This window comes from Lacerta agilis, chromosome 13 (genome assembly GCF_009819535.1).
Source record: "Lacerta agilis isolate rLacAgi1 chromosome 13, rLacAgi1.pri, whole genome shotgun sequence".
In the NCBI taxonomy this organism is placed as follows: Eukaryota; Metazoa; Chordata; class Lepidosauria; order Squamata; family Lacertidae; genus Lacerta; species Lacerta agilis.
The window spans coordinates 50783983-50809530 of NC_046324.1; the positions used below are offsets into that span (position 1 = coordinate 50783983).

General features: G+C 47.1%; 1 protein-coding gene across 2 annotated transcripts; it reads left to right on the forward strand.

The window, feature by feature from the left end:
* Window positions 1-1626: 1626 nt before the first annotated feature.
* WIPI2 (WD repeat domain, phosphoinositide interacting 2) lies at window positions 1627-23881 on the forward strand. Of its 2 annotated transcripts, none has more exons than XM_033166825.1 (12): window positions 1627-1960; window positions 9841-9923; window positions 12749-12918; window positions 14409-14505; window positions 15307-15404; window positions 15517-15609; window positions 17803-17873; window positions 18205-18312; window positions 19800-19964; window positions 20646-20753; window positions 21805-21935; window positions 23042-23881. In XM_033166825.1, exons 1-12 carry the CDS (start codon window positions 1887-1889, stop codon window positions 23152-23154), a joined length of 1311 nt encoding a protein of 436 aa, XP_033022716.1. In that variant the 5' UTR covers window positions 1627-1886; the 3' UTR covers window positions 23155-23881. The 2 variants fall into 2 exon arrangements, with proteins under 2 accessions (XP_033022716.1, XP_033022717.1); XM_033166826.1 differs by having other exon boundaries at window positions 21805-21902.
* Window positions 23882-25548: the final 1667 nt, after the last annotated feature.

A 25548-nucleotide genomic window follows, 5' to 3' on the forward strand; every position in this document is an offset into this window, starting at 1 on the left:
TGCATAAATCTCCAAGTAGGACTAGATGATATAGGAAGAGCACCTAAATTAATTAGGTGTAGAAAGATATGCAGCACTTAAAAGAACCCATGGAGGGAGGCGAGGGGAAGTCAAATAATGAAGAAGAATGAAGAATATTGTGAAATGGATGTACCAATTTACTGTAAAAGCATAAAAAAGGAAAGTGCATGGAGACCCCCAGAGACCCTTGGGTCTATGAGTCACGTTCCATAAAATCAGTGTTTTGTTAAATGTTAATGGGGGTCTATTCAGTCCTGATGCGTCAATATAAAAACAGCAAAATCAACGGTGTTAGTTTTATTAAATGTTTACAGTTATATACTGATTACTGATTCATAAAAAATTATAGGAATACTGTGCTTGTTGTTGTTGTTGTTATCCATCTATACTTTTAAGGGGGGGGTCCATTAAGGAGTTTGCAAACCACATTCAAACGTCAGGCAAAAAATTCAGGGATAAAATGTTACAGAAGAAAATCAAATACACATTGGAAGAAATCTCATCCTGGGATATGATATATCATGAGTTAAGAAAAATGTTGAGATATAATTTTGTTAAGAAACCCGAAGCATTTTTGTTAGGTATTGTAGGTACAGACATTGAAAAAAAGGACATTAGACTTTTCCAATACGCAACGGCGGCAGCTAGAATCCTTCTAGCACAAAAATGGAAACAAGAAGAACTACCGACGAAAGAGGAATGGACAGTGAAATTGACTGAATACGCAGAAATGGACAAACTAACGGGAAGAATCCGAGAGCAGCGGGACCAGAAATTCATCAAAGACTGGTTAAAGTTTACGAACTATTTGAAAGACAATTTACATTTGAATACGTTAATAGGATTTCAAGAAGTTTTGTAGTGAATGTGTAGAACTATTATTGTAAGTAGGATAGTAAAGTAAGGGAAATTCTTTTTTTTGAAATGTAAGCAATAGTTGATTAAAGAAGTATAATATCAAGTTAAAAATTAGAAAACCATTTGAAGGGACTGACGGAAGTCATGGCTTGGCAGCCAAATGGAAAATATATGAAAATGTTTGTTAAGGATTTTTGTAGTATTTTAGTGTAAAAATAATAAAAATTATATATTAAAAAAAAGGAAGAAATCTCATCTTGAACGATGTCAGAATATGGTATTTTACGAAATTGCCTGTGATTATATATTTCCCACTGGTGCCTATTTATAAAATAAATAAATAAAAGGAATACCCTGTTGGTTCAATGAAATGTTTGTGGTTATGCATATATTCATTACTTCTCTCTCTCTCTCTTAAAGCAGTGCTTTTTAAAGAAATACTGAGTAATAAATAGTTGCTGATTTGAAATGCCATTATTTTATTATGTGGGGCTCCCTAAGCTGACTTCTTCCTCAAACTTCTATCTTTTCTTTTCTTTTTTCTGCCTCGTCTTGTGTGTTTCTAAAAATCCCCCTCACGCGCCTCGAGACAGAGACCCTTTCGCGCCAAAACCCAACTGTCGCGGGAAGCCGCACTGCGCTCGCGCAGAACCCCCCAAACTCCCGCATCATACGGCGCACGCGCAAGGCACGCGCGCGCCCTCGTCCCCTCCACTATCTCCGGAAATCGCGCAGGCGCACGGGCGCTACGGTGGCCGGTCGGGAAGCGCCGCCAATGGCGGGCCGCTTTCGCCGCGGCGAGGAGGGAAGTAGGCGGGGTAGCGCAGGCGCGCTGAAGGCTCCGGGCCACTACCGGAGCGTAAACAAGGCGCCGCTGAGAGGGATGAAGAGGCGGCCGGAGCAGAGCGGGGCCGGGAGCCGTCGAGGCTGACAGGCCTCTTTCCGCTGCCCTCCCGCCGGCCGGCCGGGGACGGGGGTGGGGGGCGCAGCCGCCTCCAGGGAGAGCCATGAACTTGGCCAGCCAGAGCGGCGAGGCCGGCGCCGGCCAACTGCTCTTCGCCAACTTCAACCAGGACAACACGTAAGGCCAAAGGGGGAGGAGGGGGCGTGGCCGAGAGAGAACGCGCGGGGGGGGGCGGAAGGAGGGGGGAGACGAACGTTCGAAAACGGGGGTGGGGCGGGGGAGGATGCCCCACCTGCAGCCCCGGTAGTGCGCGTGCGCGTGCCTGAGTGGCTATACCTGAGATCCTGCGCGCATTACTACTACTACTACTACTACTATTGTTGTTTTTGTTTGTTTGTTTGTTTGTCTTTTTGAATTTGTATACCGCCTTATACCCAGAGGTCTCTGGGCGGTTCACAAAAAAAGATCGCAATACAGTATATAAAATCAAAATAAGAACAATAACCCAGTAACACCCCTTCCCCCCCTCCAAAAGAGCCACATTTTAAAAGGATATATAGAATGTCAGTCAGGTCAACCAAAGGCCTGGTTAAAAAGGAACGTTTTTGCCCTGCGCCTAAAGGTGTATAATGAAGGCGCCAAGCGGACTTCCCTGGGGAGAGCAATCCACAGACGGGGATTGGCAGTGACAGCAGATATGTCCTATGCTTATGGTAATATGTTATATCTTGTTAATTATGCTTCTTTTAAATGTGCAATGTATATTCCTTTGAAAGAGGGAGAGTTTGCAGAAGAAATGCCCCTAAATGAGGCAGAAGAGGGGCGGGTGGAAGAGAAGGCACGCACACCCAGGATTTCTTAGTTTATTTTTATTGCTTTCTTTTTTAAAAAAAATCCAAGGAGCTCAAGTCAGGTATATTATGGTTCCCACTGCCTCTCCTTTTTATCCTCACAACACCCCTGGGAAGTAGAATTGTAGGGATCATCTAGTACTTTAACCCACTGCAATGCAGGTATTCGCAGGCGCCCTGTGTGGGGATTGAACCTGCGACCTTGGTGTTATCAGCACCAGGCTCTAACCAGCTGAGCTATCTAGTTGTGAGTAGGTTGGACAAAGGAGGGGGGACAGTTGGCTGGCTTCCAAGGTCGCTCCCAGTGAGCTTCATGGCTGAATGAGGATTCAAACCCACTCTTTCCCAGGTTCTCATCTGACCCTGTTTATTATTATTATTATTATTATTATTATTAATTCATTTAATCTATATCCCACGTTTTTCTCCATGGAGCTCAAGGTGGCAACATTCATGGTTCTCCCTGTCCTCATTTAATCCCCACAAAAGCCTTATGAGGTAGTTCAGGCTGAGAGGCAGTTGACTGGCTTCCATGGTCACACCCAGCCGGCTTCATGATGACTGGGGATTCAAACCCCAGTTTCTCCCCTGTCCTGGACCAGTGCTCAACCATTGCACCAGTGTCCATATGCAGTGTTCATATTTTGAGTGAAGTAAGAATTCACATGGTATATTGGATTTTGTAATCATTGCCTTCAAAGATGTCTGCTGCTGGTGCCTTGATTCTCTCCAGATGTTTTTGACTGCAAGTCCCATCGGCCAACATCTGGAGGGCACCAGGTAGGGGGAAAGGCTGATCTAGCATATTGAAGAGTTCTGGATAACTCCTTTCTTTTCTTTTAAAGGAGGTTGCTGTGTCTTGCCTGGGAGATTCAGATTATCTTTTTAAATGTGTGTTAAAATCCTAGCCAAACAGATAAATGTTGTGGTTTGCCAGAGAGATTAATAATGTTCATATGGTATGTTGTTAGGTTTGTGTCTCTGTCTCTGTCATTTTTATTTTTTTATACATGTTGCTGTGTTACTTTCATACAAGTGTATTGCTCCCTTTGTTTAGTAACATTCTGATGGCCGGACACAAATAAATCTGAATCTGGCCAATTCTATGAGTGACTGTGAGTTTGCCAAGTTATTCAGATGGCCACTGTTTTATTTAGGGATCTCAGGTGGGTGAGAGATAACCACTGCCAAGCTGTTCATGCTGTTGCCAAACCTGCCTTGTTAATTGGTGACTGTAGCTATGTTGTAATTGTCCCTGTATGTCCTTTTTCATTTCATTTCCCTCTGAACTCACTTTAACTACCTTTCCCAACCATGTGTTGTGTGTGCGCACACACACTTGTGTGTACTTGCCAGTTCAGCATTACAATTCATCCATCTGACAAGATGAACAAAAGCTTATGGTATATATTGGTTAGCATTTAAGATATCACAAATCTCGTTTTTGTTTTTTGCTACAACAGACTTAACACGCTACCTGTCTGGAAGGTGTATGTGCCGTGAGACACTTGTGTTTTTAAACAGGTTATTGGCAGGGAACTATTTAACCGGCAATTCTTTGTCCATTGTGGAGGTGCTTTGATGAGGGTTAGAACCTCGCGCGCACACCCTTCTTCCTGAGCTTAGAGCACCTTGAGGGTTGGGAAAAGTGGGACTTAACTGCTGAGTAAGCATGCACCATATCTGCAGTTCTAGGCACACTTCCTTAGAAGCAAGTTGCTGGGGATCATAAGAGGGAGACTGCTAAATCTCCAGTGTGTCTCACTGAAGAAGGCTTCGGAAAGGCATTGGTGGAGAAAAGATCACAACTGATGGCCTGGGCAGGTGTAGAACAAGGGGTTGGGGGTGGTGTAGTGGAACTCTTTCTTGATGCCTGCAATGAGAGCAAATCCCATAGAACCTAGTGGGTTCTAGCACTTCGGAAAGAATGAAAGGACGGGTCTGTGCCTCAAGGAGCTTACAATATAGAGGATAACACAAGGGCCACTGTGTGTAGTGGTTAAAGTTTTGGGCTGGGACGGACTGGAGAGAGCCAAGTTTAAAGCCTCACTTGGCTATAGAGCTTACCAGGTGGCATCAGGTCAGTCACTACCTCTCAGTCTTATCTCACAGGATTGTTGTAAGGATAAAAGTGGGGGGGGGGGGGAGAGGCAAACTGTGTATGTTGCCTTGTGCTCCTTGGAGAAAAGTTGAGTTGTAAACTAATAATTCCCAGAGGAAGGGTAGGCAGAATATACCATGTTGCACTTACGCATACCTAGGTTCAGTTTAATTGCAGTGTGAAGACTTCACTGGGAAGGCTTTGAGGAGGGGTTTGAAGTCCTTGGCAAGCACTTCAGGCACAGTTCTGAGCAATCCCAATTTGGATGCAGCTGCAATCCCCAAAGCACCCTTTCTTGGGCACATGAAACCGCTTTTTATACTGAGTCAGAGGTTTGATCCATTTAGCCCTGACTTGTCTACCCTTTGCAGTCTTGTGTTAGGGCGTGGGGGTGGGGTCCTAGGCTTGTTGGACTTCCCCACAGTCCCATGAGTGTGTGACCTAGAATATGCCCTTTGCTTTCCTGCTGCTGCTGCTGCACAGGGTAAGGAATGTGGGGGTGGGTGTTGCAGGGGGCAAGCCTTTTCTGTTTCAGAGCGGCCTCTCTGATCCACTCACTGAGGAACCTACACTGAGCTTCCCAGGAACCTCAGGGTTTCCTGGAACATAGTATGAAGGCCTTTGGTATGAACAGTGTAAGAGATGCTCTGTGCCTTTCAAGGCAACCTTTGCCAGCCTGGGGCCCTCCAGATGTTTTTGGACTGCAGCAGAGTTATCACACCTCTCTTGTGTGGATGGTGCTCAAACATTAGGTGCATTGAAGTCAGTGGATACGCAGTAGTTTTTCCTGGAAGACGCCCACTGCCATGATGCAATTTGCCTTCAGGGGGGAGAGAGGGTCCTAATGCTTACTCAAAAGTAAGCCCTGCTTTGTTAATGAACCTTACCCTGTAAGCAACTGTCTTTGGAGTAAGTCAGGAATGGGACATCTGTGGCTTTCCAGGTGTTGCTGGTCCACAGCTCCCATTGGCCCTGCTTCCTAGGGCTGATGGGAGTCTGAATGCAGCAACATCTGGAGGGCCACATCCCTGCTGTAATCAAGCTCTTATTCTTTGCAAATATAGATTTGGTATAACCACCTCCAAATCAAGGAGTGTGTGTGTGTGTGTGTGTGTGTGTGTGTGTCCCCTTTCCCTCTCTTTGTCCCCAAATTTGTGGCTTTCTGGGCCAGATAGCCTGGCGTTGGTGTGGGGGGGGGGACGGACTTGCTATAGTGGGAGCAGCAGCAAGCTGAAACACTGCAGAGTTCTTGCCTCTTGAATTCAAAGTAGGGCTCACACTGAAGTGCATGGGAAAGAAGTCAGAGTATGTAGTCAGAGTGCGAGGGTTTTGAAATGCTTAAGAGGCGATTGACAGGGCAGTGATAACTAGGCCATTTTGCAGGGAGGAGCATCACCCGTGGGAAGTGAATAAGAGGAAATGATCAGGAGAGCTGTGCCGTTGGGCTGTTTTTGGAATGACTGCTTCCTTTGTGTACAAGGGAAGCCACACAGAATTCCTTTTCTTGATGCTGGGTGACTCGCTGAGATTGAAGGGCCCAAAGGTCTAGTAGCCTGATCCTTTCCTCAAAAGCTTGGCTCTCTTGACTCCTTCCCACCACAACCCTTCCACAAATAGGCTTGGATAGTTTGGCCAGTGTATGAAATTCTTTAGTCAGTGTGTGTAATAGAAAACCGCTCTCTCTGTGAAAGAAAGTGATCCGAGTTCATATCCCTAGAGAGAAGGAAATTCTGCAGCCCAGTACAATGATATTAAATATAGTATGATCGCACCTTGCACGCAATTGACTTGTGTGATTTCAGCCTTACGCGACTGAAAGCCAGCTGGTTGAAATCTTGCAGATAAATTGCACACAAAGTGGAGAGCCTAAAGGCGCCTTTTGGGTAGGGTTTTTCCATTGGAGAAAGAGCTTTTAAGAGCTTTTGCTGGGGTCCTCTCACAAGTTCTTGAGAGCATCCCAGAGCCTGGTAAGGAAGCTTGGGTGCTGAAAAACACGCTGTCTGGCTTGGAAGGTAAGGATGGTCACAAGGAGCAGGGAGTTCTATGGGTTCTGGTATATGTGTTTTTGCATGGTTGCACCATCTTAACCCCTGCACAAAACACACTAGTACTGGAGATAAAATTAAATTACAGAAAGTGGAAGTGACAAAACTTGGGAATTTTAGCACTGTGGTGTGGACTTATTTAAATAAAATCACTGAATTTATGATTAGGCAGAGCTCTACCCCCCCCCCCCCTTTTCATTACAGGAATGTGAAACTAGGTCTTCCTGTTGTGGTACAGAGGTTTGTGGATATCATTTGCTGTAGGTTCACACTGAAATAAAAGTGTAAAAGTGTGTGGAGTGAAAGAATTGATATATGTGATTATTGTTGATAAATTCCCCAGCAGTGAGTACATCTTGAGCAACAATAAAAAGAAGGGTTTTGATATGAAGAACAGTGTTGTGTTTCAGGTGGATATAGGGGTTATCTTGAAAGAGATGTTGTGGTCTCTTGTATTCTGGTCTTGTATGAAGAATGCCACAGCCCCACTTATCACATCATCATTAATAATAGTAATAATAATAATAATAATAATTTAAGGCTTGTCAGATCTGCTTAGTGTATGTTTTTTAAAATGAGTACCTCAATATTTACCAACCAGAGCTAGGTGCAAAAGATTTTCAGTTACAACATGATACTTCTGAGCACTTTCTGAGCCTAGGAATTTGTATTTAGTACCAGAACTGAACAGGACCAAACTCTCAGTCCTTTCATCTATAAAGTCTACTCTTTGTTTGCTTTCCTCAGGTCAGCAACCTAATTAGGTGGGGGAAATTGCTGTCGTTTAAAACATTGGGAGTTTTGCTCACCTGCGACAAATTACCCAGAGATCTGCCAGCAGATCCTGAGCCTCCTCCTTATACTCAGAGTACCTGCTGTTGAGAGACTTGTGGAAGATGCTCAAAGGAAGAGTTTTGCAACCACAGTGTGTGTTTTGTCTTCTGACAAGTGTAGTCTTAATTATTTACAACCACATATCACAGCATGTTAGTAATCGATCTTTGGTGCTGTTTGGAAGGATAATGGTGTGTGAGTGCACAGGAAGAGGCTGTTTATCTTTCAAGCCAGTTCTGCCGATCAGACCTCAAAATGGGGTCTGGGTGTTGCATGAATAATCTCCCCCTCTCCCTGTTTCATTTTCTGTTCGTAGCTGCTGTTCTCGCAGGCAGCACGATGGCCTTGCTAGCTCAGAGATCCTAAGGAGGGGCGAGGAGAGATGGAAAGTGGGCAGAATTATACCATGAACATCAGAATCCCTAGTTCTTTAGGACAGGGATGTCCAACCGGTTGATCGCGATCTACTGGTCGATCGCGAGGTGTCCTTGGTTGATCCCGGTCGATCGAACCTCAACAACTCTGGTCAATCCAACAGGTAGATCACTGCCAGTTTTTTTTTTAATAGTGAGAGTAGATCGCAGTCTCTTGGAAGTTGGACGTGCCTGCTTTAGGAGAATGCCATAGCAAGATGTTTGCCTCGATCCCCCTAGGTACATACTTGTAGAGGGAAGTTCACATCCCTAACAGGACAGGGAACAGGGCATGCCAGCGTGAGCTACAGACTGGATTGAACGTGCATCCTTTTGGTTAAATAGGGAAGGGCCACAGCTGAATGACAGAGCATCTGCTTTGCATGCAGACGGTCCCTCGCTCAGTCCCAGTGGCATCTCCTGGGAGGCATCCCTGCCAGAAACCCTGCAATCTCACTGCCAGTCAGTGGAGACATTACTGAGCGAGACAGACCCAAAGGTCTGACATAGTGTGAAGCAGCTTTCAGTGATAGGTTCAGCCTTCTGTTGGGGAGCAGGGGCAAGGCCGGAGTTCTGTCCTCCCCCCCCCCCAAAAAAAGAATCCCCTGAACAGTTTGCCGTGTCAACATGAGGGCTTATATATAGATTGAGGCAGTTGTGCTTTTGTCACATTGTGTGCACAACACATTCTGTAGTCCACCTTCCATTCTCCCTTTTTTTGCTGCAGAAAACACTTACATTGTTATGTCTATTTGAATTACCTGTCAAAACAACATGCAGCTATTTTGTGTGACCTCCAGTGCAAGAAAATGCACAGGCATGCCAAATTGAAGTGAGTGATTTCCCCGGCAGGTAATAAAAATGACACAGTACTTCTCTGCTTACTATCCCCAGCTTCTAAATGACAGGATTATCGCTGATCCACTCTCCAAAAATCAGGCCTTTTTGCTAGGTCATCAGCACAACAGCTTGTTGTGGGGTTTGGTCATTTGATTTAGCGTCTGATACAATTGACAATGGGCAGTGCAAGTTGCACAAACCTCAGAACAACAAATGCCTTAAAAAATAAAGGCTTTCGCTATGGCCCACATTACAACCAAGCATTTCAGCTTCCCCAAAGAGTTGTGTCTCTTAAGGGGAAATGAATTGTCATGTGATTTGTGTTCATGCGTCAGTTATTTGGTCTGGTCAATATCTGACTCTCTCTTGAGGACATGCCTTAGCAATAACTTTGGAAAAAGCAAGCACTTAAGTTTCACCCCCCCCCTCCCCAGGCCACTCAAAGAGAAACAGTTTGCCCCAAGTCGGGAATGCAGTATGCAAAGAAAGCACTATCTTACGGGTGCAAACAAATCACACAGCCATTATCAATATGCACATAGTTCTGTGTTCAGCTCTTACTGCTCCTCGCAGCATGCTCTTTTTGAACCTTGGTCTGCATTTATTTCTGCAGTAAGGCAAATACAGAAAAGACTGGGGCTGCTATTTTGGTTTTGCAAGCAGCCACGTACTTGGATGATGAAATTGGTGAGCACGTGATGATCCAGGACAAACTGTGAAGTTGAACTCGCTTGTGAGAGAGTGAGAGAGCTTGGGGTGCTCTGTTGCAATCTTTGCCAACCTGGTGCCCTCTGGATAATTTGGGCATGAATCTCACCGGCCCCAGCAAGCACAGCCACTTTCACTGGGGCTGATATAGTCCAATACTTCTGGGAGGGCATCAGGTTGGTGGACGTTGCTGCTTGGTTTTCTGTGTGAAATGGCGAGTTTGTTCCGTTCCCATGCTTCATTGACCTCATGTCTTGCTTTGCAGGTCCTTAGCTGTTGGCAGCAAATCAGGTTACAAATTCTTCTCCCTTTCTTCTGTGGATAAACTGGAGCAGATCTATGAATGCAGTAAGTGTACATTTTGATTCCCCTTCTACCCCACCCCATGTCCCCTTCCATCTTTATGTTGTGGTCACATTTTGGACTGAGCAGATAGTTTCTGGGAGGAACCCGTCTTCTCCTCCAATTGGCTGCCCCCTGCTCTAGTAACCTTACTACCTATTTGACTTGATCCCTGGGCTTGCCCTCCTAGCTGCAAGGACAGCGGCCAACTCCTTGACCCCAAATTCCGAGCTTGTATGTTTGGTATTATTTTTTTTGGAGCTTCTTTCTAAAAAGTTCCCTTTGCATCTCTTATTCCAGAAGCCTCCAAAGCAAAAGAGGGGGAGAGAGGTGTTTGGGCCACCTAAAATGGTAGTCTCTAGCCCCAGCACATGCAAGATCTTCAGCAGTGCGTTGCTGACTGCAGGCAGATTTCCAGTTGGTGCCAGCTGCTGGGGGCAGCTGCTGTTGAACTGCTGGCAAGCAGCGAACCTGTCCTACAGGGTTGTGGTTCATGACTTCAGTGAGAGATAATAAACCACAAGTGGTCTATTGGGGTCCCTGTGGCAGCTCTGCCACTTCCAAGAAGACAATGCATCTGTGATTAATGGGGGTCAAAGGTGGCTTGCTTCTGCCCCACTCTGCACCTTCATTAAAAAAAATCGACTTGGCCTCAACATGGGTTTAGCAGATCCTTCATTCTGCATTCCCATGATCTGCAGTTGGTCCATTTACATGCTGCCCTGGCCCCATGTGAACAGCTCAAATTCCCTAAGTCCCAACTCCCCCTTTCCTGGCACAAATTTGTTCCTAGCTTGTGTCCATATGGCTCAGCCACCAGACCCAGCCTTTCTCTAACTGGGAGGTCTCATTTGCCTTTTCACAACTCACATCATGCTTTGCATCAAACCAGAAGAAATGTGACTCTCTTGAGTTATTTGCAATGTGAGTCTTGAGTTCTTTCTGACTTGGAAGCTTTGATTCTGAACAGAGGGTGGAGGGTGTCCCTTCTTGCCACCTTTTGGGTGTCTTATGCTGTTTGCTCCCCCAAGGTGTTTTTGACATTACCCCACCCATTTTCAGCACAAAGAGGATATCTGGCTGCATGGTGTGGCCTTGGCTGGAGCATTGAAATCTTCTCACATTACCAAGCATTTTATGTAGTTGTGCAGGAATGCGAGATGAATCATGCTCAGCTCTTTGAACATGGGTGCGAAGGTACCCAAGTTCAAGGATGGCTTTGTAATTTACATGGGAAAACATGTTTGCTGTTTGTACACAGATTTTTTTCCCAGATCAAGCGCAAACCATGACGACAAATGGCCATATACATGTACCTAAGAGACATGGTTGTATCACAGCCTGCAACGTGTGTGTTGTGCAGAAAACAAACTTGTCACATAAAAGTGTGGTACTGTCCTAAAGGACAAAATGCCTGTGTGGTGCTGTTGTTTGTGTTTCACTCTGCTGGGTAAATTGGGTGTGTTTCGGCTCATTCGATGGGCAGCCATTGATTAGGAATTGATGAGCTCCCACCCGCACACACGCCCCCAACTCACACCTCTGCTTAGTGTGGGGAAATCCACCCACTGAATCACACAAGTACAGTTTGTCTTCTTTTTTTCATTTTCGCTCCGCTTTTGGAGCAGAGAGTCTGAAAGGAGTGAATTGTCCTTGGTAACGGAAATGGCGCCGTTTGCTTGATAGACCCAGTAGATGAACCAGAACCCCTTCAGGCTTTAACTTCTGGCAGTTTTCCTAGTTGGCAAATGTCAACCGTTGCCCTGCTTGATACAGTTAAGATTTATACTAATGGTTCTGGCCAGGAAGCCTCCGTAGCTGCTTGAAATCTGTTCTGTGACACATGCTTTTAGCAGGCTCTTTATTTACAGCTTGCTCATCTTCAGCAAGCAGAAGGTTGGGCTCCCTCCCGTTCTGTTGTCTTCCCCCACTTAGCAGCTTTGCTCTTCCTGCTGCAATATTAAGGTCTATTTACAGCCAGCCTAGCCTCAGATATGTCAATCTATTGATCCTCAGGGAGGAGCAAAGCTCTAGCCAGCTGTAGTTTAGCCAAGCACCTGCATGTTCTCACCCAGTTCAAACCCTCAAACCCTGTGCCTCTTTAAATAAAAAATAAGGTAATTGTGACCATACATGCCTAAAGTTTTGGATGGGAGACCTTTAGGAGCAATCTTAACACCTTGATCCTAGCCACACTTTCTTTGATTTCCATGGAGTTTATTTGTAAGTCTAGCAATCTGATATGAGCGTTTTAGGGTTGGCCCTCTTGTCAGCAAATGGTTTTCAGATTTCCCTTCCCTCAGGGAATCCTTTACATATAGACTTCCCATCTGATCAGCCACTGTCTGTGCCACAGAGGATTCTATATATATATATGGGGGGGGATGACTGGAAGATGTAGGCCCACAGCCAGGCTTATTGGGCATCTCCATTGTGAATGGAGAAGGTGACCCAGAACATGCTCCGCTCCCCAGCAACTGCAAATTGCAAAGTTCTTTCAGCAAAGCTTGTCAAAAATGACTAAACCCTTAAAGGGTTCCAGGGAACCCTAAGGTTCACCTGAACACAGTTTTGAAACCACAGCGTCTCCAGACACATTAAGAAGGGGCTATGACTCTTAATTACTGTCTTTTGATTCGTGTTGCGTCTTTGCTTTTGCTGGTTCTGGGGTGGGAGGCGCAGGCAGATGAGGCAGGAGAATGGGGCAGGTCAGCAGTAAGAGGAGTGACTTGAAATTCTGATTTCAAATTGCTGTCTGAACAGCTCCTTCGCACACCTTCATCCTTCATTTTGCCCACTTTTCCCTACATCTCCCCTTTCCACCCCTGCAGCTGACACAGAAGATGTGTGCATCGTGGAGAGGCTCTTTTCCAGTAGCTTGGTGGCCATCGTGAGCCTCAAAGCCCCCCGCAAGCTGAAAGTTTGCCACTTCAAGAAGGGGACAGAGATTTGCAACTACAGCTATTCCAATACAATCCTGGCTGTCAAGCTTAACAGGCAGGTGAGTTGTGATGCTTTGGAGTCATCTCGGGCCTCTTTTGTTGGTTTTTCATTCATATTTAGTATTTTATTGATTTGGTTAACCAGAGTTCAGATCCCCACTTGGTCATGAAGCTCACTGGGTGACCTTGGGGCATTCACTTGCTCTCAGTCTACCCTACCTCGCAGGGTTGTGGTGAGGATAAAATAGGCAGGAGAACCATGTCAGGGACCTTGAACTCCTTGGAGGAAAGGCGGGATACAAACCACAGCAACGACAGAAAAGAGCAACCGTAACAAAAAGAAAGAAAACAAAGAATCAGAAATGTAAAGCATAAAAGACAAAAGGCCTATTTATTTGTGATTACTCCAGTGTCTAGGAGAGGCATCCCCAAACTTGGCCCTCCAGCTGTTTTGGGACTACAACTCCCATCATCCCTAGCTAACAGGACCAGTGGTCAGGGATGATAGGAATTGTAGTCCCAAAACAGCTGGAGGGCCGAGTTTGGGGAAGCCTGGTCTAGGAATAAGATTGAAACTGTGGTCACAAGTGGGTGGGTTTTGTGGCACTGGTTCTTTCTAACAGTAGAAGGGACAGTGAAACTTCTTTCTCTGGACACACTTATGCAGCTGACAGGGGCCTCTTGTGACTTGAACACTTCTCCTTGCACCAAACAAACAAAAAACTATATATCGCATAGAAAGAGAAATATTATATACTAGTTTTCTGTGTACAGGAAAGACAGCAAAATAGGAGTTGACCTTGTTTCTGGATTCGGCTGCTGCAGGTAGAGGCTCATGCAGATGAATTTCCTCCTGTCCCTGTGACATGCTCATACTGGCCATGCATAGTTTCGTCTAGTGATTTTTGTAGCATCAGAGGCATTGGAAAGGGGGGTGGGGGACTACTTTGGTAAAATTTCCCTGGAGGCAGGCTTTGCTTGCTGATAGCAACCAGGCAAGTGCCTGTTTTCCAGGCCTCCATTCTCACACTAGAACATAGCACCACTAGCTCTAGCTTAACAGGGTGACTGTTGAGTAGTCAGTCACTTGATCCAATCCAATAAAGAATTATCATGGAATTTTTGTTGGAATCTTGCTTAGTATTTTGTCCCTCGATTGACTGCAGGACATTCTCATTGACCCTTATTTATTTTGAGCACAGATATTTTCGTTGTGCAGGGCGAGGTGATAATTGCACTTCCTTCTGTCCCAGAACACAAACACACATTGCCTGTAGGGCGAAGAACAGTCAGGATCTTTGTTGGATTGAGGTCAGGATCAGGTGAGGCCTCCTAATAACAGGTGATCACAATTGCCTCGCCTACGTTGTGGGAAAGGAGGCTTTGCCTTGTGCTCCTAAATCAATATAATCCAGGCTGGCAGATTTTAAAACTGCCTTCACTAGTCGCTAACTTCCTTCTCTAGGAAGCTTCACTCTGAAGGCTTTACGCTACTTCAGGATTTTCTCTTCATTCTCTTCCCTCTCCTTTTTTTTATTTCCCTCCTCAGCGATTGATCGTGTGCTTAGAAGAATCTCTGTACATTCATAACATCCGGGACATGAAAGTGTTGCATACCATCAGGGAGACGCCCCCCAACCCCGCAGGTAAGGGAGGCCATTCTCTATTTCCCACAGATAATCTTTGACACAGTGAAAACACCACCCAGCTGTGATTCTTTGCTATGAGGGCAGCTCAATCAAGAATTACATTTTTGTTTGCATAGTTGACCCTCCTGGTTGCACATTCTTCCGGGGGCAGCAGCATATGAATGCAGACATAAATGTGCTGGTTCCCTCCCCGTTGTCCTTCTGCTGGCAAGTGGTTGCTACAACAGGCCTTGGGGAACTGACTGTTTTTTAAGGAAAAGGCTGTGTTGTTTTTAGCTTTTTGTATTATTTTGTATTCTTATTATTATTATTGGGAACCAGGCAGAGGGCCTTCTTGGTAGTGGCGCCCGCCCTGTGGAATGCCCTCCCATCAGAGGTCAAGGAATAAACAACTACCTGACATTCAGAAAATACCTGAAGGCAGCCCTGTTTAGGGAAGTTTTTAAACTGTGATATTTTAAATGTATTTTAATATTTGATGGAAGCCGCCCAGAGTGGCTGGGGAGACCCAGCCAAATGGGCGGGGTACAAATAATAATAATAATAATAATAATAATAATAATAATAATAATAATAATAATAATAATAATAATAATAATATTTTTATTATTACCACCTGTGCTGTCCGTGAGAACCGCCTTGAGTCCCAACCACAAGGCCACCTTAAAATGCTCCCTGTCACCCATAGGAACTCCAAACCCTGTCCTGCAAGCCTCGGTGACGGCTGCTTTCCCTTCCCGATCCTCCTTGACGTGTCTGTAGCCTGAGGCAATGCCCTCCTTTTCTCTCTGTCCCTAGGCTTGTGTGCGCTGTCCATAAACAACGACAACTGCTACCTGGCCTACCCAGGCAGTGCCACCATTGGGGAAGTCCAGGTCTTTGACACCATCAATCTGGTGAGGTTCCGCGCATTTCTTTCCTGCTCCTGTGCCCAAGGAGATCTTCCCTGTCTGGTGCTGGCTACGCCTGTGCTAAGCTCTTGTGCCCCCCCTTTTTTTTCTTCTGCAGAGAGCTGCTAACATGATCCCTGCTCATGACAGTCCTTTGGCTGCGATAGCTTTCGATGCCAGCGGCACAAAACTGGCCACGGCGTCAGAAAAGGTGAGGGCCTGATACACCGACTTCTGTTTTGAACGGGAACAAAGGCAGCATTTCTGTGGGTTTTTTGAAAGAGTGAGTTGAAGTGCCCAGAAGCCTCCTGCAGTGTTTCTGCTTGGGAATAACCCAAAATGTCAGCACAAACCTCTCACCCTCCAACCTAGGACTTGAGCTGCTGTCCAAGCTATTAACACCCTATCGTGCTAAGCTGTGCGTTGGTTCTTTTTATCGGGTGGGGTTCTCTCCACCTTTTAAAGTATCAACAAACAACAGACAACACGGTAAAATTGCAGGATGTATACAAATATCGCAACCGCGAAAGTATTCAATCGTGTGTGTATATATATATATATATATATACATACATACATACAACCGGAAGGGATATAATCCATAACACGTACAAATGTCTCAAAAGAGGCAATTGAGATTCTCTCCTCCTGTTTGCCCTGTGCCACCCCACAGCAGGTACAGTGCTGTATCTTGGAATTAGACTCTGTGATGTGGTATGACGTTGATGAATCATAGAATCATAGAGTTGGAAGAGACCACAAAGGCCATCTAGTCCAACCCCCTGCCAAGCAGGAAACACCATCAAAGCATTCTTGACAGATGGCTGTCAAGCCTCTGCTTAAAGACCTCCAAAGAAGGTGACAGTCCGACACTTTCCAAGCTTGCTTATCCTCTCAAATTAAGGTTACCAGACGTCCCCATTTCCCGGGGACAGTCCCCAGATTTAATCAGTCTCCTGACAAAATACACTGAATTCAGCTGAAGTTGAAAAGTGTCCCCGGATTCATTGAAAAAAAAATCTGGTAACCTTATCTCAAATCACACCTTGAAATGTATTTGATTCAGTCTTCCAGGATACTTCATTTATGTGATTCCAATTCAATTTATTGTCCTGAGTCCAAAGCGCTCCATAAGCAGCCCTGCACATTCAAGGTTTGTGTGTCTGGGGCAGGAAGCCCCACCTTCCAGGGCCACAGAGCAAACTGTTAGGGAACGAATAAGTCTTCCTCAAAGCAAGCAGCTTGTGATCTGGTGTGGGGACAGGGGCTTCTAGGGTAAATCTCATTTATCGTTCCAAGTCTTTGCTGGCAATGAATACCAGTCTGTTCTTAATCTGTTTGCTTTTAATTTACCGTTTTGTTTTTAATTCCATTGGTGTTGGTTTCATAATAATAATAATAATAATAATAATTTTTTTATTTCTACCCCGCCATTCCCAATCCAAAGACCAGGCTCAGGGCAGCTAACAACAAATATAAGACAATGATTAAAACAACTTAAAACAGCTAAAAAACAGCATAAAAAACAAATATCAGTGGGATCCCCAGGGCTAGCTGGCCAGGTTAGTCATGCTATGCCAGTAGGGAGACCAGGGAGGAATTTTAATGTAGGGACCCAGAAGGGTTTCTTCAGAAAAAAAGGGAAGGGGAAAAGGAATAGGGGATCAGGCAATCCTTATGGCAATCCTTACGTTGCGCTGTGCACAGCTTTAGTCTTATAAATAAAAAACGCTGTGAATGTGTTCTGCATGAAGGTTTTAAACCCCAGTGGACACGGTCAAGGATCTAAAAATTGTTATTTCGACCCCAGCCATTTTGGTTCCTCCCTGTATAACCGGGATGGGGAACTTCTGGGCTATGAGTCAAAGGTGGCATACCAGACCTCCCCATTTTGCTTGACAGGCCATTGTGGAGAAGCCACACACCCCTGTACCTGATGTCAAAGGTGATGGTGCGGGAGGGGCAAGGCTGGGACTTCAAGGGAACACCCAGGAGCTGGAAGTGGGCTCCGGATTGTTCCTTCTGTTGGAACAAGGCAGAAGCAGGCCTTGCTCAAGGAGGAGGAAACGGTTTCCATTAAATCAAAACTGCTATTTGAAGCCTTCCCAGCCCCTTCTTCCATTTCCATCTCCAACATTGGGGATGGAAAGGAGAAGCGTAGGGAGGCCTCCAGAGCACAGGGCTCATACCACCCCATGCCACTGTGCTTGCCACAGTTGGGAACAACCCCACACAAGAGAATTTTGACAGGCAGGGAGGTTGACCTACCTGGCCCACAGGGTGGAGACAGCCAAAGATCTCTCTCCCAGAGCCAGATAGGTTCAGCCCCTTTGCTCTAGAACTATATTGGGACTCTGCAGCAGCTATTTTAATTTGGACACTGAAGTCTCCTTTTTCCCAACAGGGGACGGTGATCCGGGTATTTTCCATTCCAGAGGGACAGAAACTCTTTGAATTCCGAAGGGGTGTGAAGAGGTGAAGTAAAATGCTCAGTCTGAGAAGCTTGCTCTTTGCAGGAGTTCCCCCCTACTCCACAGCAGTTGAACCTGTGTCATAGGTAGCTGTGTTTCTTCATGGCGGGGGGAATCCAAAATCTGCAGAAGGGCGAAACCTTTGTTTTGCAGCAGGAAGCAGTGAGCAAGTTTTTGGGTGCCTCAGAATTCCCCAGCAGTTAAATGGGTGGGACCCTGCCTAGGCCACTGGAGAATGGGGAGCAGCTGCCTCTGTCTAGCTGGCACCTCTTCTTGCTCCAGAGTTGGGATGTGGGAACTGACTGGCCGTTTTCTTTTCTGCTTATTCCCTCCAGGTGTGTGAGCATCTCCTCTTTGGCCTTCAGCATGGACGGCATGTTTCTGTCCGCATCCAGTAACACGGAGACAGTGCACATTTTCAAATTAGAAACTGTGAAAGAGAAGTAAGGAAACCTTTCTTTTGACAGCTGCCCACTTGGATCCAGGGTGGGCTGCAACCCAGCTCTGATCTCTCATTGTGGCTTGGAAGGGGAGTGGGGAATTTGCTTTCATTGTGGCTTGGAAGGGGAGTGGGGAATTTGCCACGTTACTCTCGTTTCGAAATATTCTCCCTGACCACCACTGTTCATCAGGCCCCTATGTTAAAGTGTGTCCAACTAAACCAGGGGTCGGCAAACTTACCCGGCCTTGGGCCGGTTCCTCCGGCGCCAATCGCGCGGAGGGCGGGGGAGCACGCGCTATTTCCGGCGCACTTCCGGGTCGGTGGAGATCCGGAAATAGCTTGTGCGCATGGGCCTCCTCCAACCCGGAAGTGCGCCGGAAATGACGCATGCACACAAGATATTTCCGGTGCTCTGCCGACCCGGAGATGGGCAGCAACGCCGGTAAGGGCATGCGGTGGTGGTTGTCGTGGGCCGGATAATTGGCTCGTTCGGGCCGTATCCAGCCCGCGGGCCTTAGTTTGGGGACCCCTGAACTAAACCATACTCAGGTGCATTTAAATCAGTTGTCTTAGGTTTGTCACATCCATTGATTTCAGTGGGTCTGTTCTGAGCATGACTGAGTGGCATGTAGGTCATAACAGTGGTAGCTTTTTAGGAGCCAGTTTAAAGCTTAAAAAATTCCCAAACTTTTGACGTGCTGACTTTAGGGTAACTTGCTTTTTGCTTATATATTGTCCTGGATAGATGAACTTTTCTTCCTTGTTCAGAATCGTTGCTAGCTGTTGTGAGCATCCACAGAGTTCAATATTTGTTAGCAAAGCAGGATTTAATAAATACTTTTGATGAATATTTGTCTTGACGTAGAATCGGGGTGGAACTGGGCTGTTAAGGCAGCGTGCGCACACAGCAACCAATGATACTGTTTCTTTAAAATTTAGGCTGCTTGTTGACTTAAGAATATATAGGATAATTTTTAAGGCCACATTGTTTTGAAGCCAAAACCCAGTGCAAGCAGTGCTCTGGTAAACCACATAGTGGAGAGATAACATGAAAGTAAAGGTTTTTTTTAACAATAAATAAATCTGCCTTTGGAAAGAAAGTAAAGCTAGACCCATCTGAATCTCCAGAGGCAGAACAGGAAAGTCCCGTCTTTCTGTAGAGGCTAGTCCAGGCACCCCCAACCTTCGGCCCTCCAGATGTTTTGGACTACAATTCCCATCATCCCTTACCACTGGTCCTGTTAGCTAGGGATCATGGGAGTTGTAGGCCAAAACATCTGGAAGGCCGCAGGCTGGGGGTGCCTGGGCTAATCTATTTCCCAAATGCAATGGAAGACTTGTGCGAGTGTCTTGAAAGAGCAGCTGAAGCTTAGAGGAAGTTATGCTTCTGCCTGTGGCTGTAAGCCAAGACATACTCAAATATGGCAGAGTTCTTGTGATGTGTTAAGTGGTGTGAGTGTAATTTCCGCTCTCCTTCCTTTCTTCCAGACCTCAGGAGGAGCCCACGACTTGGACGGGTTACTTTGGGAAAGTCCTGATGGTCTCCACAAACTACCTGCCTGCCCAGGTGACAGAAATGTTCAACCAAGGCCGAGCTTTTGCCACCGTCCGCCTCCCTTTCTGTGGGCACAAAAACATCTGTGCATTGGCCACGTAAGTATGGAGCGCTGAGTGGGGAGGGGACTTCCCCCCACGTCTTCTACAAGCACCCTACAGGTAGAGGTGGAAAGGGAGGCAACGTGAACCTCTGAACGTATCTGTGTCTGCTTGTTTTTAACAATCATACTGCATTTGGATAATGCACAAAACCCAGGTTCCTTTGTGCACAATAGTGGGGCTTAATTGATCAGCTGACAGCAAAGTCCTGTGCATGTTTAGGTAAAGGTAAAGGGACCCCTGACCATTGGGTCCAGTTGTGTCTGACTCTGGGATTGCGGCACTCATCTCACTTTAGTGGCCGAGGGAGCCGGCGTACAGCTTCCGGGTCATGTGGCCAGCAGGACTAAGCTGCTTTGGCAAACCAGAGCAGTGCACGGAAACGGCGTTTACCTTCCCGCCGGAGCGGTACCTATTTATCTACTTGCACTTTGACGTGCTTTCGAACTGCTAGGTGGGCAGGAGCTGGGACCGAGCAACGGGAGCTCACCCCGTCGCGGGGATTCGAACCGCTGACCTTCTGATCAGCAAGCCCTCGGCTCTGTGCAGTTGGACTTACACTGATCCTTGTAAAGTGAACTTAGCTGCTGGGAGGAAAGCAGCAACTTTAAAAACCACACACACATAGTTAAATCTTACATAGTAAGGTTTTTAAACTTGACTAGGATTTACTTGCAGAATCCAGAAGATTCCCCGGGTGCTGGTAGGAGCTGCAGATGGATACCTGTACATGTACAACCTGGACCCCCAGGAGGGAGGCGAATGTACCCTGATGAAACAGCACAAGTAAGTCTCCTGTCCTGTTTCCTCCTGGTGAGGTGCTCCTGTTTTTTTGTTTTCAGGTGTTCCGTTTCAGAGCTAGGGTGAAGCATTGCCTTCATACAGGTGGCTGTGGTAGCCATAGCTGGTTCTAAGGCACAGTTTGCTACCATAGTTATTTTAATTCTGTCACATATTTTTACACCATCCTTCATCAAAGAAAGGTTTCAGGGCAGTGTACAGTGCATGTAAAACCGTAAGGCAGAACAATAGGCCCAATGCCCTACAACAATTTTAAAAAGTTAGCGCAAGGCTGAGCAAAATATACTGTCATGAGTTGGGAGGGGTCAGCCTGGATCAGGGGTAGGCAACCTAAAGCCTGGGGGCCGGATGCGGCCCAATCGCCTTCTAAATCCAGCCTGTAGACAGTCCGGGAATCAACCTGTTTTTACATGAGTAGAATGTGTCCTTTTATTTAAAATGCATCTCTGGGTTATTTGTGGGGCATAGGAATTCGTTCATTTATTTTTTTCTCCCCAAAAATATAGTCCGGCCCCCCACAAGGTCTGAGGGACAGTGGGACGGCCCATGGCTGGAAAACGTTGCTGACCCATGGCCTGGATTATGCCCTGAGTCCTTTCCAGTTCTTGGAGTCCTGTATCTGTGGCGGTAGAAGGCATGAGAGCAAGGTTGCCAAACCAGTCCCTTTGTCTAAGCAATGGCTTTGGCTGACCAGCTAAACACAATTTGCATAACCAAAGCATGTGCCATAGAGCAAATGGGTGGGCCTTTCACCTGCCCTCACTTAACTGCTAGGTAGGAGAGCTATAGCCAGAGTAGCGTGTGTGAGCTGAGCCAGAAGCAGGCTGGAAGATGGACACACAGGGACCCGCTGGCTCTGTGCTGGATCCGAAGCTGCGACTGATGAAGGAGCCAGATCTGTTGGGGCGTTAATGCAGTGAGCCCCTCCATCTTAGGCTCAGGTTGTACGTACGTGTAGACGAAACCATAAAGACCACGCAGTCTTTCTTTTTAAGGATTGCATTGGTCACCGTTCGCTCTCTGGTTCTTCCCATAGGCTGGATGGCAGCATGGAGCCAGGCAATGAAATCCTAGAATCTGCATCGCACGACCGGCCGCTAGTAGCGCAGACGTACAGCGCTGCTGTGACTAAAGGTACTTACGTGCCTTCTTCGCCTACAAGGCACGGTAAGGATGGGACTGGGGTGGTTGAGTGAGGAGCCTGCAAAGGGGGGGGGGTGCCCACAAGAGGCAAGTTCCACGTGGCCTTCCCCATGGGACATGACTCGCCTTCCTCGCCCCTGGTCAAGGAGGCTGCTTGAGCCACTCTGCCTGGTCCTTTCGTTGCTCTGTTCTTTGTCAGAGGCAAGAAGTCAGACATCGCGTCCCCCTTTATTATGAATAAAGCGTTGACAAAGGTTGAATGTTACGTATAAATGGTAATCCAATCTTTGGGAGATGGGCTGTAATTTAGTGGTAGGACAGCTGCTTTGCATGTAGAAGGTCCCAGGTTCAATCCCTGGCAGCATCTCCAGGTTGGGCTGGGAAAGTCCCCCTGCGTGGAAACTTGGAGAGCAGCTGCCAGTCTGTGTGGACTACACTGGGCTAGATGGACCAACCATCTGACTTAGTATAAGGCAGCTTCCTGCCTGCCTTGTATTGTTATGGTAATAAATGTATTAAAATGAAATGAAATGAGGCACAGGGATACCCAAGCCAACTGGCCATTTTAAAGAGCGCTCATTTCCCCCACCTGCACTCAAGTGCTGCTCTCTCAGGGTGCCTTGGCTCCAAAAGCTGAGCAGTTCAAATGCCACTGTTGGGAATTTGGGGTTGTGCTGCACCAAGGGTGCTTCAGGGTATGGAGGGGAAGAGGCTTTTGACCTCTCGAGCCACCTCTGCCCCATCCTGTGTTCTGCCATCAGCCTCTGTCTTGGCCATACCCACCCCTAGCCAGTAAGGGGCACGCACTGTGGCCAAACTGCCTGGCATGGACAGCCAAGCCTTTTTGATTACCTGGGTCTCTGGAGATTAGCATTTGAGGCTGCCATCCTAAGCATATTTGCTAGGAATTAAATTGAGTTTCCCTCTGAGCAAGCATGCTTCGGCCTGCATGGTAAGAGATCGTCAAGTATCTGTCTTTGGGTTGATGCTGTGGTATGTGATGTGTAATTTCCTAGTGTAGCCTTTGCCAACCTACTGGCAGCCTGGTTGGCGTGGGCTATCCATGTGTGTATCTGTGCCCGTCTCTGTGCCTGCCTCCCAAAGCCCTGCACTTTTCATTCGTCTACCAGCCTATACCGACGACCTGGGTGCGGTCGGTGGCGCTTGCCTGGAAGAGGACGCCAGTGCCCTGCGGCTGGACGAAGACAGCGAGCACCCCCCAATGATCCTTCGGACGGACTGAACTTTGACCTGTGAACTCCACTCCTGAAGCCGAGGATGCAGGCCTGACCCCTCTGGAGGATTGTTGTGTCTGTGCTGCTACGGACCTTGACCCGGGCTGAGAGCAAGAGGGAGGACGGCGGACGACTCTGAAGTCATTTTAAAACAAACACACACACAAACCATTGTAGCTGTAATGCTGATTTGATGCCATGGAGGTGGGGGGTAGGGGGGGGGGAATATTCGGTTTCACTTCAGTGGCTTTTAAATCCTGCTTTACCTTTTAGCTGTGAGGATATATGCATATATATTTTTCGTCGTTGTTCCTGTTGCCAAAACCTGCTCTCTCTGTGCCGCCTTCGGCACCTCCTAGCTTTGCATGCTGCCTTGTGCCAAGCAAGCAGATCACTTCATAACGAAGAAGTTTGCCGAGTTTGGGGGTTCTCTCTCTCTCTTTCTTTTTTTTTTAGAAGACAAATACATGTTCATAAATAACACTTGGCATCCATGAAGGGAGCAGCAGCAAAGTGCTTTGCCTTCTTCCTGTGCTTTTCAGCCTTCCCACCCCCAGATGTGGGTGGACTACCACTTCCATCGTCCACAGCCAGCTTGGCCCCGATGGTCATGGATGATGGGGCTTGTAGTCCCTCCACATCTGGGTGCCCAAGGATTTGAAGGACATTGGCTTATTCTACTCGGACAAAGGTTCCAGGTAGTTTCTTGCGCATGGGCTTTCGGTTGCAACTCCTGGAAACATGCAGCGATCTCTCTCTCTTTTTCTTTTCTTGGGTTCTTCCCACCACACGACCTCCCCCGTCCTGTCCAGCTTCACAGTTTATTCCCTCCTTTCTTTCCCACCCCCTTCTCCTCCTCCTCCTTCCCCCCCGGACCATTTTGTTAATTAAAAACACCTTCTAAATGCTGCCTTGCTTGTGGGACTGTTGTGTTCTCCTCCGCAGAGGGGATGGTGTGCCTCTGCTCTGGATCTTGCTTCTTCCTCTCTCTTCGGGGACGTGAAATGGAGAGAGTGACCAATGCAGACATCCTTTGGGAGCAGGGAAAGCCGCAAGGCAGGGGAATCTTCTCCCTTCTGTCTTTGCCCGAAAGTAGGGTCAGAGTGTTCCGGTTTCAGAGGTGTTGGCCAGTTAACTCAGAAAGCATCTTCAACCTTCGGTTCTTCGTGTCCATCTTGCTTCAATCCTTGCAAAGCCTTGCATCCTCCTTTCCCTAATAACCAGGTGGAGCTCCCTTCACAATCTGTCGGCCCTGCTCTCATGACTTCTCCCTCTCCCTCGCCACCTTCAGATGGCCAATATTTGAGCTTTCCCCGAGTTCCTCCAGGGCGAAGTGACATGCAGAGCCGCTGTCGAAATCCGCCACCCTGTGCCTGGTACTCCCATCTGCCTTCACACCCTGCACTGTCGTACAACTTTAATCAGTCATGGCTTTCCCCAAAGAATCCGGGGAGCTGCATTTCATTAAGGGTGCTGAGAGTTGTTAGGAGGCCCCCTTACACAGCTACAATTCACCGATGGTTGCACCACTCTGAGAATTGCAGGTCTGCGAGGGGAGGGGGTGGTCTCCTGGGACCTCAGAATGCTTTGAGGGAAGCCATGCCTGTTCAGAGTGGTATTGTAGCGCTTTGAATGCATAATGTGAATGTGGCCTCACTCGGCAGCCCATAGTGGGGCTTGGGAGATGGATAGCATGGGGTACCGAGACATGGGGCAACTTCTAGCATGCAGCGCTGGAGAAGGGAGTGCTTGTTTCTGCATCCAGGGTTGGCCCTGTGATCCAGCATGTAGTTGTGATTCCAGTCAAGGACCCCAAACCTCCCTCCGCAGTCTCTGGCTGCACACCTGAGCTACAGCTCATGCACCTGTGTCTCCGTCTTCATCCCTTGCCTCCCAGACCTCTCAACCTCCAATTCGTTATGTACTCTCCCACCTCCGAACCGCTGGAACAGCAGTTCTGGCGTCAGGAGGAGGGGCAGGTTTTCGTGGAACTGCAGGGACTCGCAAGGAAGTGACCAAAGCTGGGCAAAACTGCCGCCCTCTTTTACAGAGCTGTAATGTGCCTTTTTTGGTTCTTAACCTTCCAATTTGTTTTCGATGAACAACAGTATGTGTGTGGGTGTGTGCGTGCGTGCAAACCCTTTGGGTGTGAACCTCTTGTTTTCCTTAGATTGTCAGCCAGCTTTCTTTTTCGATTAAATTATTACTCACTCGCTTCCCTTTTTCGTGGCGTTCTCTTCAAGGCAACAAAAGAATCGTGAAACCCAATACTATGGCACTCTCGAGGAAGGGAAAGTGGGCTTGCCTCAAGGGGGGGGGCGGAGGGAAAATATGTCTGTGAGTTTCTCCCTCCAAGGGGGGGCTCACTTCCCTCCCAAACAGCATCCCAGGCTCAGTTCGGG

Excerpts from the sequence above, each read along its gene's own strand:
- WIPI2 (XM_033166825.1), top strand. The coding sequence starts at position 1,887 with ATGAACTTGGCCAGCCAGAGCGGCGAGGCCGGCGCCGGCCAACTGCTC. Across the intron at positions 15,610-17,802 it reads TGGCCACGGCGTCAGAAAAG|GGGACGGTGATCCGGGTATT; the intron begins GTGAGGGCCTGA and ends TTTTCCCAACAG. Across the intron at positions 17,874-18,204 it reads TTCCGAAGGGGTGTGAAGAG|GTGTGTGAGCATCTCCTCTT; the intron begins GTGAAGTAAAAT and ends TATTCCCTCCAG.